We start from the raw sequence: 16369 nt of genomic DNA, 5'->3' as shown, positions 1-16369 counted from the left end.
TTATCTTTGTAATGATAACAAATGCACCTTTAGAAATGTTTGGTAATGGCAAACTACAGACACATACTTCTAGATAATTGCCGGCTTTTAATTGCTTACATACCTTATTTCTCTTTTCCTCCCCAGTCTTCTTACAGTGGCCATTTTGTATTAAAAGAGAATTATGGGGTAAGTGTTTTTCCCCATAGTTCTCTTTAGGTTCACGGGAGGACATGTACTAGCATCCTCCCGTGACCCAAAGCTCAGTATATAGCGGGCTACAGCTCGCGGTATACTGAGACCGCCGCAGCTGGGACGGATCCCGACAATGCTGTTGAGATCCACCCAGCTGCGTAAGTGACAGCTGGCTCTGCCTGTCTAAAGGCAGAGCCAGCTGTACCCGCCCCCTCCCCATCCGTTCCTCCAGTCAGCGCTGGAGGATCGGAGCGGGGAGCGGTGACTGACAGTTACAGCTCACTGCAGGGAGATGTTTGAGAGGTGAGCGAGCTATTCCCGATCTATTGAGCCGACCTGTGACAGTTTCATTGTCACACGTCGGCTCGAACTATGAGGATGAGTGGTTTTCACTCACCTCATAGTTCTCCTTTTTAAGGACAGGTTACTAGATCTCCTTTACTTCCTGCAATTCTGGCACATGTGACTAGGACATGTGACCATGCACATCATCTCGGAGAGGAAAATGCCTTTCCCTGAGATCTCGCGAGATTTCCCAGCAATGCTCTGCTGATTTAACCTTCCCTGGTCACAGCTTACATCGCTTTTGCCCAAGAGGACCAGGAAGTAGAAAAAAAGTAATGAAAGTAAGATGATTTCATATCAGCATGCAGAGTTTCATGCTGATGTGATTTTTAGTGAAAGGGGGTTAAGGCCTCATTCACACGGGAAATGTACAGATCTGTGCTGCGTGCACGGCCGCATCGGGCAGCTCCTGGGAAGGACAGGTGCGTGTGATTAGTACACAGCCCTTGTCCTTCTCTATGGGAGTGCGCGGCCGCACGCCGCCCTATGCTCACCTCAAGTGCAGGTCCGTACGGGTGCGCGTGTCCCTGCTCAGACAGGATCCATCTGGTCAGCGTACGAGTATGCTCACCCGTACGGACGTGCAGGGCGGATGAGCGTAGGACGGTGTACGGCCGCGTACTCCCATAGAGAAGGACAGGGGCTGCGTACTAATCACACGCAGCCCCTGTCCTTCCCGGGAGCTGCCCATACTGCCGTGCACGCAGCATGGAGCTGTACGTGCCGGCCGATTCCAGTGTGAATGAGGCCTAAAGGTCCACTTTAAGCCCAGTCACGACTTGTTCTCTTTGCAGTATGAGTCCAATAAATAAGCTAAAACCTTCTTCGTTGAAAAAGCAAGCACAGAGTCAACCTGCAATAGTCCATATATATCTCTTCAGTCCAGGTCCGATCTCCCAGGTCCTGCCAAGAGCAGAATTGGGTCATTACTTCAGTATAATATAGTGAAGACTTTCTCTGGTTCCCAAAGCTATAAAATGCAGCTTTGCCCAGTGCTTTAGGAAAACTTGTACTATTACTTTGCAGATGTTAATTGCGATGCCAGATGCAAACTGCTGTCTTATTTCCAACCGGTTCAGATTTAGAAGTGTACTCTGTTATTTCTGATTCTTCTCACGTGGATTTAGATGCAAGGAACAGGGTGTGCGTGGGAAAATTGCCTAAAGGGTATCTAAACCCAGAAACAAAAATGTAATATATTGCAACTTACCAGTCCTTAGATGTGATGGTTGCTTTAGTTTTCTATTTTCAAGCTTTGTTTCCTTTATTTTCACCTGGTGATCCTGCCAGTAGCACACTTCCAGTCCTAGGATTGCAACACTTCTGTCCTCCTTCTGAATCAGGACCACAGAAACAAGATAGGACTATGGAACCCTGCTGTTCTGCTGTTGTCCCTAACATAGAGGGTCGTGGTTCTGTAATCCTCAGAAATAGCTGAGAGCAGTGCAGTTGATAACTTCCTCTGCTCTTTGTGTGTGCTGAGTTATCAGCTCACAGGATTTCTGGCAGGATCAACGGGTATTTTTTTTTAACAAAGCAAACCTATAAAACAAAATGCTTTCAATTGTATGTTTAACAGACCAAAAGGGTTCAAATGAGAGAAGTCAATTGTTAGGGTTTACATACACTCTTAAGGGTTGATTTATAAGTAGATGAAAGGGCCGTTCGCCCTGCAAATATCTGTGAACATTCTTTCTGTTCGAATATATGTGAATATAAATGTATTTTAGTTTTTTCCTTTACAACTGTAATTCAATTTGAATGTTCTGATTGCAATATCACATTATGTCCACTGGATGGCGATAGATGGCCAGCACAGTGGCTTAGCGGTTAGCACTGGGGGTCGCGGTTCAAATCCCGGTCAGGACACTATCTGCAAGGAGTTTGCATGTTCTCCCTGTACTTCAAATGCTTGTGTGTGCATACATTCAAACAAGACAAATGTTAACAGATATTTGCAGGGCGAGTGGCTCTGTCTCCTGCTTATAAATCAACCCCTAAGAGTGATACCCATTGATCCTGCCAGAAATCTTGTAAGTTGATAACTTCCTCAGCTCTTTGCTTGTGAGTTTTCTCCGGGTACTCCGTTTTTCTCCCACATTCCAAAGACATGCTGGAAGGTTATTGGCTCCCATCTAGATTGGCCCTGTATGTACTGTATGCATGTGAGATAGGGACCTTAGATTCTAAGCTCCTTGAGGGCAGGGACTGTTGTGAATATGAATGAATGTGATGTGAATGTGCACAATGCAATGTAAAGCGCTGCGTAAATTGTTGGCTACTACTAATAATAAAGAAGCATAGGAAATAGGTGTTTATTTTCTATGCTCAACTCCATCTAGTGGCCATATTGTAATATTACAATCAGAACATTCACAGGGCTATTCAGTAAAGGGTGAAGAGTTTGGAGAAGGGGGGAGAAGTGAACAATCTAGGACACCATAGCTGAACTGGAGAGTGAGCTGAATTGGGGAATTTTTACAAATCCGCTATTTTGGCCTAGATTGTTCACTTCTCCTGCCCTCTCCAAACTCTTCACCCTTTTGTGAATAACCCTGTTAAATTTAGTTACACTTGTAAAGGAAAAAGCTAAAGAACGTTTAAGCATATATTCACACAGGATGAACGTTCACCGATATTCTCAAAGTGAACGTCCCGGGGAATTGTTTTTAAATGAACTCCTAAGCCTTTTTTGGGTATATTTTGCACGTTTGCATGCCTGTTTCTTATAGTCATTTTTGAGCCTCACGATTGTGATCAGCAGCTGTTTTTTATCTGCGGTTATAATTTCTTACATTTGTGTTTGCTTGGCTTGCAGGCAGGAGGAGATCCTTTCATGGTAAAAAGAAATTAAATCAAAATAAAGAAGACAAGAAGAGCAGCCCCGAGGTTGGTTCATTCGAGATGAAGGATTCCTCAGATGGTAAGATTTTAGATCCAGTGTTACTAGCGATGAGAGAATGCAGCAGACTGACCTTGTGCTTGCGAAGTGTAAACCGCAGCCATGCAAACCAAGAATACAATAAAAAAAATGCATCAGCAGAGGTTAGCTTTATTAGTCAGTGGGCACAGATATTATAAACAGCTGCAATCGCATGGCAATCTCAACTTTTCCTATAAAAGCCATGGCTCCTTACCTCTGAACCTCTCTGTCCATCAGTCAGGCCATTCATTGTGTTAAAAAGGCAATGGGCAGGCTTGGGAGGTGGCAAGGGGAGGGGGCAAGTTTGACTTTTGCAGATAGGTCAAGATTGGCATGTAATTGCAGCTGCTTGGATCTTTTTGGCATGTACTTTTTTACTGGAGGAAATCTGTGCTTTTGTATTGTTTTATGTATGTTTGGCACAAGGAGACGGGTAAGGCTGTTATTTTCAATGGGTGGGGCTGGCACATGTCTCATATACTGCAAGGGCCTCTAGCTCCAAGAACAGGCCAGACCAGCACGATGTGGGGAAATCTGCATCAGAGATCTGTGTTTGCAGAATGTGGTAGCTCGGTCTGAGATTTGCACATGAGTTCAATTAAAAAAGAAATTGCTTAAAACATTTAAATAAAATTAAATTAAAACATGACAAACCTCTAACTCTTAAAAAGTAAATCAAATTGAGCAAAAACCATTATAGTTTCCCATTAGGGTCTGTTTACAACAGCAACACACTACCACATAGCTGTAGGTGTTCACTGTTAGGAAGCGGTGCAATACAATGTTTACCCCTTTTTACCCACTGCATAGTGCTTTGTTGTGAACCGACTTAATAACATGCCTTGTCTGTGCGTTGGAACTGCACTGGCCAAGGCTGCCCAACGCAGGCCAATGCGTCTCGTGTGAATAGGCCTTTAAAAGAGAACTATGGGGTATGTGTTTTTCCCCCATAGTTCTCTTAAGGGTCACGGGAGGACATATACTTGCGTTCTGTCATGACCCAAAGCTCAGTATATCCCGAGCTACAGCTCGCGGTATACTGAGAGCGCCGCATCCGGGACGGATCCCAACATTACTGTTGAGATCCACCCAGCTGCGTGAGTGACAGCTGGCTCTGCCTATCTAGAGGCAGAGCCAGCTGTACACGCCCCCTCCCCTGTTCGTTCCTCCAGTCATCGATTGAGGATCAGAGCGGGGAGGGGGGGGGGATTCCTGCAGGGAGCCGTGACTGACAGTCACGGCTCTCTGCAGGGAGATGATCGAGAAGTGAGCGAGCGACGGTATGTGTTCGCTCACTTCCCAATCTATTGAGCCGACGTGTGACAGTTTCATTATCACACGTCGGCTCAAACTATGAGGATGAGTGATTTTCACTCAACTCATGGTTCTCCTTTAAAGTGCATCTAAACCCAAAAATACCTGTATATTATATTGCAGCTTAACAGTCCCATAGAAGTGCTGGTTGCATTCGTTTTTATTTTTTTTAGGCTTTTTTTTTACCTTTTTTGTTTTTTTACCTTGGAATCCTGCAAATAACACACTTTCTGTCCCTGGGTGGCTACACTCACTCCTCTACTGTGTCTATGGAGAGATCCATGGTTTCCACCCACCTTGGACTACAAATATGGGGAGATTAGTAGCTTACAGAGGGAAAATAAGATGTTATGCTTTCAGTGCAGCTCAGAGGAATTGGCAAGGACACATTGCATTTCTGGCACAATCAGCAGGAATTTTCTGTACTTGATAAAAATAGTTATTAGGCTGAAACATGAAAACGAATGCAGCCACCACATCTGAAGACTGGTAAGCTGCAATATACTACAACATTTTCGTTATCCTTTAACCTGCATTTAGCACTTTAGGTTTTATGAATTGACATCATCATTGTACCAAATTCCCCCAAATCTCTGGTTACAATAGTATGAGAATTATCCATTTAGTTCATAACTGGCAAATGTCAGCTTTTAAACAACTACAAGTCTTGGCAAGCGTTGCTGGTTAGCAAATGGCAGAGCGAGCTGCGACCTGCAGTTACTTGGCAGTAGTGTATATTGCTGTTGTGAAATTAATTGTATAAAGGGAAATTTTAATGGCTTTTGGTAAAATGTATTTAATCTTCTTTGAAACTGATGGTTTATACCATTTTTTTTGTTTGCTTGTGTTGTATATAAGTTGTAGTTTTAGCTGAATTCCAGCCCTACTGTCAGTCTAGCTCAGATACAGTCTTCATTCCTGCACCAATTTCAGTGTACACTTTGAGCATCTCACAGTGCACATTAGGAGCTGCAGCAGGTCAGAGCCTGTGTCATTTCCTGGCAGGAGGGCATCTGGCATAATCTAGTCCTTTCCTCCTCATTCTGACTGTCCCCGACCCATCTCATTCATTCATTGGATTACATTTTTTTTTCAATCTCCGCATCACATGTGGGCATTACCTAGGGTGGTTTGCATGCACATGCGGCCTGCTTTTGGATGCCTACTCCTCTAGACTGACATCCACCCATCAAGGCATTTTGATATTTGCATAAAACTGGCCATACACCTATAGATTGTCTGCAGATTTTCTATGGTCAGATGGAAAAAGTGCAACAGATTCCTCCATCTATGCTAAACTGCGTGAATGGAGGAATCTCCCACTGGGCCAAGCTTCAGTATCTTGCTAGTCGGCCCCGCTGGCTCTCAAAATACCTGAACAATCTGATTGGATGCCGGCATTGTTCAGGTATTTTGAGAGCCAGTGGGGCCGACTAGCAAGGTACTGAAGCTTGGCCCAGTGGGAGATTCCTCCCTCCACACAGTTTAGCATAGATGATGGCACTTTTTCCATCTGATCATAGAAAATCTGTAGGTGTATGGCCAGCTTTACTCTTCCCAAGAGCCAGCCCACTGCATGCATCAGCAGATTGATATCAGAATAAACCAGGGAAGGCAAAATTAAAGCAGAACAAACTTCAGCTTTAACTGCAGTGGGAAAAACGAGATCTCAGACCTGTGTTGTCTTGCAGCAGTGCCCAGGTCACCAGATTGGCTGAACAGAACAAAAAAATATTTGAACTGTAAAATTAACAGATATGTATTTCAGAAGTATCGTCGGCTGTTTGCCTGGAGTTCAGCAAAAACCAGTTCACAACATCAGTATGTAGAGCAGTATTCACCAGCACAATGGTTATTTTAGGTTTTCTTTCAAAGCTGTCACTGACAGTCCCAGGTCTCTAACAATCGGTAAGCAATCAATGTGGGTTCTGATCATGTGATCTGTATTGAGCATTACTGTGCAAAGAGAAAAAATTAAATGTTGTCAATTTGTTACTCTATAGTTAGCTATTAGTGTTTATATGTGCATATATATTGTAACGGTATCTAACGCACACTGCCGCTACTAAATTTTGGCATCCATGCGTCAATGACCTTTGGCTATGAAAGAGTTATCCATGGCATTACAAAGCTATTCTGCAACCCTAATGTGATATCATGTAAAGGGTTACCAGGGCTGCAGCATTTCCAACAACCCTGGAACTGAATTGGGGGTTCAGAACCTTCTATTTGATACATATTACACTGCCATGGACCAATCTCCTTGTATGTAGAACAAAAGCAGTTAGGGATCTTCAGGAAATGTTGCTAAAATCCTTGCAATGAAAAGCAAAAATGGAGGTATTTACTCAAAACTAGTGTTTGATTTTGTCTGTTCATGGTGATAACATTGACACTAAATATGTTTCCTGTTTGTTTGCAGCTCCTAATGAAGATGATACCAAGCCTCTAGGCTCCCCTGTCCTGTCTCTAGAACAAACGGCTGTGATTCAAGAAATGGTGAATCAAAATGTCCTGCCAGAGACAATATCCATCACAGCTTCTGAACTGCATAAATTGCCAGACAACAGGGGTGTCGAAGATGCTACCACTGATTTGGAGCTCGCTGATGACTTGCAAAGGGAGAGTTCGGAGAGAGATTCTATTAATCAGGAAGAAGAGAGTCCAGAGATGCTTGATGACCTTCGAAGCACATCTGATGAGACTCCCGAAGGTTCACCAAAGAAGAAGTCCCTTAAAATTTCTAAACCCAAATTAGATGTTAACGGGGAGCTTCCTGAGGGTTCTATGTTTCCATGCCAGCATTGCGAAAGGAAATTCACCACGAAACAAGGGCTAGAGAGACACATGCACATCCACATTTCCACAATCAACCATGCATTTAAATGCCGATACTGTGGAAAGGCATTTGGAACCCAGATTAACCGCAGAAGGCATGAGAGGCGCCACGAAGCTGGCCCTAAAAGGAAAACATTAATGGTGTCATGTTCCAGTGAACTTGGACAGTCTCACAAACATATCATTGATTCTCTTAAATCCAGTGATGAATACAGCAGCTCTAGACTGCAGTGCAAAATGACAGATTCTGACCGAGAGACATCACATTCTGTTCTCTCTGAAGAAAATGGAGAATCAAGCCGAGAGCTTCACCCATGCAAGTACTGTAAGAAAGTGTTTGGAACTCACACAAACGTGAGGAGACACCAGCGCAGAGTTCATGAACGGCATCTTATTCCGAAGGGAGTGAGGCGAAAAGGGCATCTTCTGGAAGATCCACACCTTAAATCAGAGCAGTCCCCACAAGTCGAAAACATTTACGTAGCAAGTACAGAAATGGAGGATGAAGGGGAAGCAGATGACGTCTACATCATGGACATCACCAACAACATTTCTGAAAACCTTACCTACTTCATAGATGGCAAGATACCATCATGTAGCACAAATACTAGTTGTGATGCCCTAGAAGTGGAGGCAAGTACAACTGACGTCTTAGGAATCAATTGCTTGCTTACTCCAATCAAGGTTGAAGTTTCACAAAACATAAGACCACTGCAGACTGCAACTGATAATGCAAATCCAGTAAGCGACTCTTCCTGCAGTGGGATTTCAGAACCAAAAAGAAGAAGAACCGTCAGCCCTCCTTTGCTGACAAAAATAAAGACTGAAGTTGACCTTGAAGCAGTAACTCCCTCCTGTTCGTTGTCAATTCCATTAACTGTTTCTGTAAGCGATAACTTGCCTTTCCAAAAGGAGAAACATTTCTATCTGTCTTCAAAGCTTAAGCAACTGCTGCAGACGCAGGAAAGCAACAAGTCTCCTGTTAGTCCATCATTGTTATCGGAGATCCCTAAGCTGAGCCCGGCTGTGTCTTCCATACCAACAGCACCCAACAGATTTAAAAGACGCACTGCTTCTCCTCCAAGTTCCCCACAGCACAGCCCAGCTCCAAAGGAATTTGTTAAACAAGGAGAAGGAAAAACTTCTTGGAATGAAGGACTTGGTACAAAAATACCAAAGGTGGAAAGTCACAACAGTTCACCTGCCTGCAGTTTATCTGGCAGAGAGGAAAGGGAGAACTTAAGTCCTTGTTGTGAAGATCTAAAAGTTACTAAAGAGTGGACTCCAAATATATCCTTTGGTAATGTTTGCAACCAGCAACCCTTAGACTTGTCCAGTGGAGTAAAACAGAAATGTGAAAGCAAGAGTCGCTCTCAGGTTCCTTGGGAATCTGTGCTTGACCTTAGCATTAATAGGAAGCCTGTCTGTGATGCTGAAGGAAAGGATTACAAAGGGAATAACTTATGCATTGGAGTCAAAAAGAAGAAGCCTACTACATGTATGTTAAAGAAGGTTCTGTTGAATGAGTATGATGACTTGGAGGTACCTGGTGAAACTGCTTCGCAACCAGATGCAGATTTACTTTCCTGTAGAACAGATGGAGGAGAACTTCTACCAGAACTGGTTGCTGGGTCAAGTGGTGATATTGCTTTTTCTCCGGAAGACGCTTCCCCCACTCCAGTTGAGAGCACCTGTACTCCAGTTTGCCAGTCCCCACCTGTTCTGACTCCTTCGGAAGCACCTTCACCTTCCCTGTGTACAACATTTGTGATGGACATTACATCTCCACCACCTCTTCTTACTACTAATGTTCCTTCACTCCCAGAATCTTCCTGTAGTGTACCACCCACTCCATCATGCCCATCCCCTCTCTCTGTTAGCACACAGTCTCCACTTCCGGTTCTTTCGCGTACGGCGTCACCAACCCCTTCTCTTTCCCCTACTACTGATGATCCTTCTGGTTGTGCTTCACCTGGTCCTCCTACTCTGTCCTCCTCCTCGTCCTCTTCATCATCCTCTTCTTCCTGTGCTGCCTCATCCTCTTCATCATCTTGTTCATCTCCTCCTCCCTTATCTGTGGTTTCATCAATTGTATCTCCCTCTTTAAACTCGGAATCCTCAGCAACCACATTTGTTAAACAAGAAAAACAAGAAGATGAAACTGCCTCTAAAGACTCTTCACAGTCAAGTCATCGTGACTCAGTTTCCGAAGGTTTTAATAAGACTTTTGTGTGCAATGTTTGTGAATCCCCATTTGTGTCTATTAAAGACCTTGCCAAACACCTTGTGGTGCACGCTGAAGAATGGCCCTACAAATGTGAATTTTGTGTGCAGCTTTTTAAAGATGCTTCATATCTTACAGAACATCGCTCAGTGCTTCATGGAGTAGGGAAGATTTTTGTTTGTTCTTTATGCAAAAAGGAGTTTGCTTTTCTTTGTAATTTGCAACAACATCAACAGGACTTGCATGCTGATAAAGAGTATAGTCATCATGAACTTGAAAGCGGGTCTCTTCGGCCACAGAACTTTACTGACCCAACAAAGGCAATTTTACTCCAAAATCAAAGAATGGATGAGGAACCCATGACTCCTGAGGAGGATGGAGATTTAAATGACTCTTCTGAAGAGCTGTATACAACAATTAAGATTATGGCTTCAGGGGAAAAATCGAAAGACCCTGATGTACGTATGGGTCTTAATCAGCACTACCCCAGTTTCAAACCGCCACCGTTTCAGTATCACCACAAGAATCCCCTGGGTATTGGTACAACTGCAACAAACTTTACAACTCATAATATTCCACAGACTTTCTCTACAGCTATACGTTGTACTAAATGTGGAAAGGGTGTTGACAATTTACCTGAGTTACACAAACATATATTGGTGTGTGCATCAGCTAGTGATAAAAAAAGATACACTCCTAAGAAAAACCCCATACCCCTAAAACAGACTGTGATGCCTAAAAATAGCGTAGGGGTTGTGGTTCTTGAACCTGCCGAAAATAATTCATTCCGAAGAATGGGTCAACCGAAAAAGCTTAATTTTACCCTGGAAATCAGTAAAATGTCTTCAGGCAAGCTCAAACTGGGTGCACTTAAAAGGAAAAACCAGCTCATTCACAAAGCAATATTACAAAAGAATAAGAAGGCCAGGCAAAAATCGAGTCTAAGATTTGGCATGTCTGGTTCTTCTCATGTTTGTCCATACTGCAATCGAGAGTTTACATACATTAAAAGTCTGGACAAACATGCCTCTTTCAGTTGCCCAAAGAAGCCAGCCTCTCCATCTACCAAAAAACACGCTACTAAACCACAGAAAAAGGCCACCTCTGCCAAGAAACACAAAATCAGCATTATAAGACGGACAGCAGATGCTGAGATACAAATGCAAACAACAGAAGCACATTTGGGAAAAACTAGAGCGAGGAGCGTAGCACCCACGGCTCCGATTCAGTTACCCACAATTCCTATTAAGACTAAGCAAACTGTAAAAGCTGGCCCTCTGGTCAAGTCCAAAAAGCAGAACGTGCCCATTGTAAGAAACTCCAGCCCAGTGAGGATATCGAAGAGCCAAGCTGCTCAGGATGGGAAAAAAACAAAGAAAATTCCACTTCAGGTCCTACCACACGCTTTTGGCAAAACGGCGCAAAAGCTGCATGTTAAAATGCAAAAGAACAAGATGGCAAACAAGCAGTTGGTAAAGAAAAAACTGGACAAGTTCAGCGGTAAATCTAGAGAAAGGATTGGTGGACCCAGGACACGCAGCTCAACAGACTTCCCTGACAGAAGAGAAGATGGAAGACAAGATTCTAGGTAATACAAATTAAACATTTTTGGCATGCCATGTGTTTTATATAGTTAAGTTACAAATGATTGTTAAGTTCAACCTCAAAAATAGTAACATATATTTATAAAACATTATTTTCTCTATAGGGCTTGTCAAAAAGTCAGTGATGTTAAAACAAAGTTAGTGCTGGATCCTGACTTTTGTTACTGTCAAAGGATGCATATGGTCCTTGACTCTTTAAATGCCAAATAGACCTTATGCCCTCTACCGGGGTAGGCAAACTGGCCCTCCAGCTGTGGTGAAACTACAAAGCCCGCCTTGCATCTGCCATTGGGTTTTTGCAGTGTCTAAAGGGATCTGTTGTTGCACCACAGCTGGAGGGTTGGAGTTTGACTACCTCTGCCCTATACCATACATTTTTTTTTCCTGCCTGCTGTAATATATTTGACAGGTCATGGTGCTGATTAAATGCAGAACAACTCTTACTTGGTCCTAATATCTGGAGAAGACAGTTGCTTCATTTAAGTACCTTGTCACTAACTCACTAACCCAGCAATGTCTAGGCTGAATATTCTTTATAGGAAACCAGGAACTATATATATATATATATATATATATATATATATATAATGTATAAATTAGATGGTGTTTTTTCCTGCTCCCAGCTCTTCCTGCCAGTCTTGTATCCACCTGTCTCTGATCCAGTGAGATATCTAAGATGATATCACGTAAAGAAAAAAATCAATAAGTGCAGTCAGGTTTATCCCTCATTCACACCTATAGTTTAGGTATGTTTAAGGATTCCTGCATCAGGAACTTGCAATTTCCTGCAGCAGGTATCCCAAATCGGCCATTTTCAAACGGTGGCTGTCACCCGTTCAAGCTAATGATCGAGTGACAGCCGCCACATTTGAATGCCGCCGTACATACGTTTACATGTGGTTACGAATCAATCACTATCCCTGGATGCATCGATTCCTAACCGCATGTAATCATATCACGTACGATTACACGTGATGTGCCAGCATTCTGCCGCTTTCAAATGCAGCCGTTGTCACCTGATCATTATATTGAACAGGTGGCAGCTGCCGCTGGTAACTGGAAGTTTTGGAATTCCTGCTGCAGGAAATCGCAAGTTCCTGCTGCAGGAATAGCAGATTGCACCTACTTGGTAGGTGAGAAGGAAGCCTTAAAGGGCAGACACACCTGCAGCAGCCTCTAAGCATCGGCACTGTGCCCCCAAGTGTGGAGCTAGTACATAGGCAAAGGTTCAGCACTTCCCAGTAGTGTTAAAGATTCCCTGTTCTCTTCCCACTCCCATACATACTTTTTGGCCCATCACTATGATGGTCTGTCTAACTAGCCAACACAAATTTTTGTTAGGTGGGAGGCGGCAGTCAAGCTTTAGCGTCACTAGGAAGTGTATAAGCTTTGCGTGTGAAAATGCCTCAGCATTCAGGTGTAACAGTGGTCCTCTGAGACTACTGCAGGTACATGCACACACCTCTAGGTTTCTGCCTGTTCTACATTACAGCAGGGATTTGTTTATTTCTGTTCTACTAATGACAGAGTTGCTTTAACGGATGCTGAAAGCACCAAAGGAGAAAAACACTGACTTAATTTATTGTACAGTAGAGGTTTGTGTTGAGAAGGGCGCTTATCCTTTAATTGCATTAGGGGTTCCTAGATCAGCATCGAAAAGTACTGGCATTCACAGATCAATAACTGTACTATAGGCTCTTCTAAAACCCATCAAAAGACTGTTTCTGTTTGATGATGTTATTTGAAGCACAATTTGTTTTGAACTGAACTAAATCAGAAAGGACTTCTTTCATACTACTTGAAACCCCAAATGGGATCAGTTTATTTAAACTGGTGATTAAAGATTCTCCTTTGATTTTGTAGTAGGGACAAATGCAAATGCCAGATGCACCACTGCAATGGCAGAGCTGGCTAATTATAAACTGTATAATTTATATAATCCTCTTTTAATACCATGCATGGATTTCCTAATACAAGTGAACCTGTCATCAGTGAGCATTTGGGGCTGCTGTTGTTGAAAATGTTGTGTGTCCTGGATGAAGTGTGTGGATTGAGAAGGTCAGAGTAAAGTAAGATGCCCGAAGTTGCATACTTGTTTGGCTTCAATGAAGCCAGAGTGTCGGCATGACTGATAATCATCTAGTCCTTTCCTCACAGGTTTTGTAGAACGTATCTACTTTCTAACCGCCTTAAAGTAAAAATGGTGGCTGGGACATGGTCTCTATGGCTAAACCAGAGTTTTTCTTTTCCCCCAGGATGTTATTACTCATGTTCGATGTTAATACCATGCCCCAGAAGCACATTAGCTTCCTTTGTTCCCCTGATACTTCATTCAGCCTAAGGGAGCAAAAACAGAACGCTGCTTTGTAAGCTCCAACTTTTTAGAGCTCACACTCCACTCTTTTTAGAGCTTGCACTGGACTGAACATTGTCTCTGTCATATAACTGGGCTAATCACCAAATACCAGTGTGAGGGAAAGAAAAGTGAGCAACATATTGGGCATTATCTTGGCTCGCCACAGCTGAATGGACCAGCAGGGGAGTGAAGGATTGGGGTATATTGGCTACTGGGGGACTGGGCAATAAAGTTAAATGAAACCCAATCAATAAATGATAATACAACCTTTAACGAGTTAGTGTCAGTTCAAAAGTAAATTTCGGCATTATTAAATCTGCAGCTTTCCGTAAAATCCATTGTTCTCAACTGGTGGGTTGCGGCCCCGTGCTCAGTGGGTCGCCATGTGCCTTGCACTGCGCTAGGTGAGAAGCTCCTCAGCCGCCCCCTATCGCAGCACTGTCAGTTCTTGCGCAGAGTAGCCATTCAGAATATGCTGGTGTGCTCCAAGTGCCAGCTTGAGGTGAGGTGGGCTGGGGGTATGGCCGTGAGGGAGCTCCATCAATATGTGCATTGCTTACCGCTCCCTCGCATGCCCTGTAAAGGTGCCTGGACCGGAGTGACGTCACATTCTGGCTGCCGGCATCTCTACAGGGTGCGCAAGGGAGCTGTACAGGCAATGCACATATGGATGGAGCTCCATCACAGCACAGCAGCCAACACTGGACCCCAGGCTGAGGATTCACTCCAGTTCTCGCGGTCGCGGCCCCGTGTTCAGTGGGTCGCCATGTGCCTTGCACTGCGCTAGGTCAGAGGCTCCTCAGCCTCCCCCTAGCGCAGCACTGTCATTCAAAATATGCTGGTGGGCGCGGATCCAGTGGGTGGATCTTAAAAAGAATGAAAAAATAAAAACATTTTTGTAGAGTGTATGTGAGAATGTTTGTGAGTGTGTGAGATTGTCGGTGGTTGTGTGTGTCAGCTCCGTGCTACGTGCGCGACCGTATCGGGCAGCTCCCGGGAAGGACAGATGCTGCGTGTGATTAGTACGCAGCCCCTGTCCTTCTCTATGGGAGTACGTGGCCGTACGCCGCCCTACGCTCACCCACCCTGCATGTCGGTACGGGTGCGGGTGTCCGTACTCGTTACCTGACAGGATGGATCCCGTCTGCGTCCTTGACGGGACACCCGCACTTGTACGGACCTGCACTTGAGGTGAGTGTAGGGGGGCATATGGCCTCGTACTCCCATAGAGAAGGTCAGGGGCTGCGTACTAATCACACGCAGCACCTGTCCTTCCCGGGAGCTGCCCGATACGGTCACGCACGCAGCACTGAGCTGTACGTGCCGGCCTTTTTCTCATGTGAATGAGGCTTTACCGGTATTTATATAGCGCCAACAATTTACGCAGGGCTTTACATGGTACACATTCACATCAGACCCTGCCCTCAAGGAACTTACAATCTAAGGTCCCTATTGCACACACACGTACTAGGGCCAATTTGGACAGGAGCCAATTTACTAAGCCACTGTACTGCCCAATGAAGAAATTATAGAACAAAATGTGCACTTTTTTTATCAACCGAAACTTTGCCCTCCATGGGTACAGCCAGGGCCGGATTTCCCACAAGGCCAATCAAGGCCCAGCCTTGGGGCAGCAGGGAGTAGAGGGGCAGCAGGGGTGTGGAATTCCTATCTCCCGATGCCCGGGACATGCAGTTCTGGGCACCGGGCGGGTAGTTGTTTTCTACATTTAGCCCTGCTTTGGGCAAGCAGAGCTAAATGTACAGTGGGGAAGCCACCGCTTGTTATGTACAAATGATCCCGGCGATGGTGCCGAGATCACTTGTATGCAGCCTGCAGGTCTGCCATTCTCCTTGGCAGGGGGCTTGGCGGTAGGGGGGCACATTGAGGAACCTGGCCTTGGGGCAGCAGAGAGAGCAAATCCAGCCCTGGGTACAGCGTAGGTTTGCTTTAAATTGTTATTTCTTTAAATTCCTGTTTTCTCTTTCTGCAGGAGCCTGTATTAACATGCACATCCTCTAAAGATCAATCTAAAATGAGCACTACAAAAAGGAAAACCAGAAAATTCAACTTGGGCTGCAAACTGACAAAACGACCAACCCTCACAGCTCCTTTGCTGAAAACGCGTTATTAATTGCATTTTCTTTGTCATCTGGTAGGCCGGAAAACATTCATTCCAAAAGGATTCCCGAACACTGAACTGAGATACTCGTCTTCATGGATACTGTACGTTTAAAGTAGAGTGAAATTACTTGGAACAAAAGAGGTGTGAATATTTTATAACGCTCTGACGTTTTTTATTAAAAAAAAATTAAATTAAAAAAAATTGGCAATTCAGGGTTTGCAAATAATGCTGCATCTAACACAAATACTTTGGCAAACTCCACTGCTTTCTTTCAGTTCTGCGATTGAACCCGAAATAATAATCCAATGCCGGTTTTAAATGCCAAGAATTCCCAGCACTAGCAGACAGTGAATATAGTATTTAAGTGATATTATTGTTATTATCATTATTATTATTATTACTAATTTGTTTTTACCAAATCCCAATTTCACATTTTTATACTCACAAAGAGCTGTAGTCTAAAGGT

At 44.0% G+C, this 16369-nt stretch overlaps 1 protein-coding gene across 3 annotated transcripts in view; it reads left to right on the top strand.

Annotated features, from left to right (window-relative positions):
• The window catches only part of PRDM2 (PR/SET domain 2), an 89456-nt gene extending 73653 nt beyond the window's left edge, over positions 1-15803 (top strand). For all 3 annotated transcript variants that reach the window (XM_018552662.1, XM_018552664.1, XM_018552663.1), the window contains 3 exons: positions 3338-3442; positions 7179-11406; positions 15772-15803. In XM_018552662.1, coding sequence (XP_018408164.1) covers positions 3338-3442; positions 7179-11406; positions 15772-15784 — 4346 coding nt within the window. In that variant the 3' untranslated portion in view covers positions 15785-15803. The remainder of the gene's footprint in view (positions 1-3337; positions 3443-7178; positions 11407-15771) is intronic.
• Positions 15804-16369: the final 566 nt, after the last annotated feature.

The sequence above is a fragment of the Nanorana parkeri genome, unplaced genomic scaffold, assembly GCF_000935625.1.
Source record: "Nanorana parkeri isolate BGI_ZX_2015 unplaced genomic scaffold, ASM93562v1 scaffold94, whole genome shotgun sequence".
Taxonomy (NCBI): Eukaryota; Metazoa; Chordata; class Amphibia; order Anura; family Dicroglossidae; genus Nanorana; species Nanorana parkeri.
Note: the sequence above shows the minus strand (reverse complement) of the source record. Positions and strands in the feature narration are given on the sequence as shown.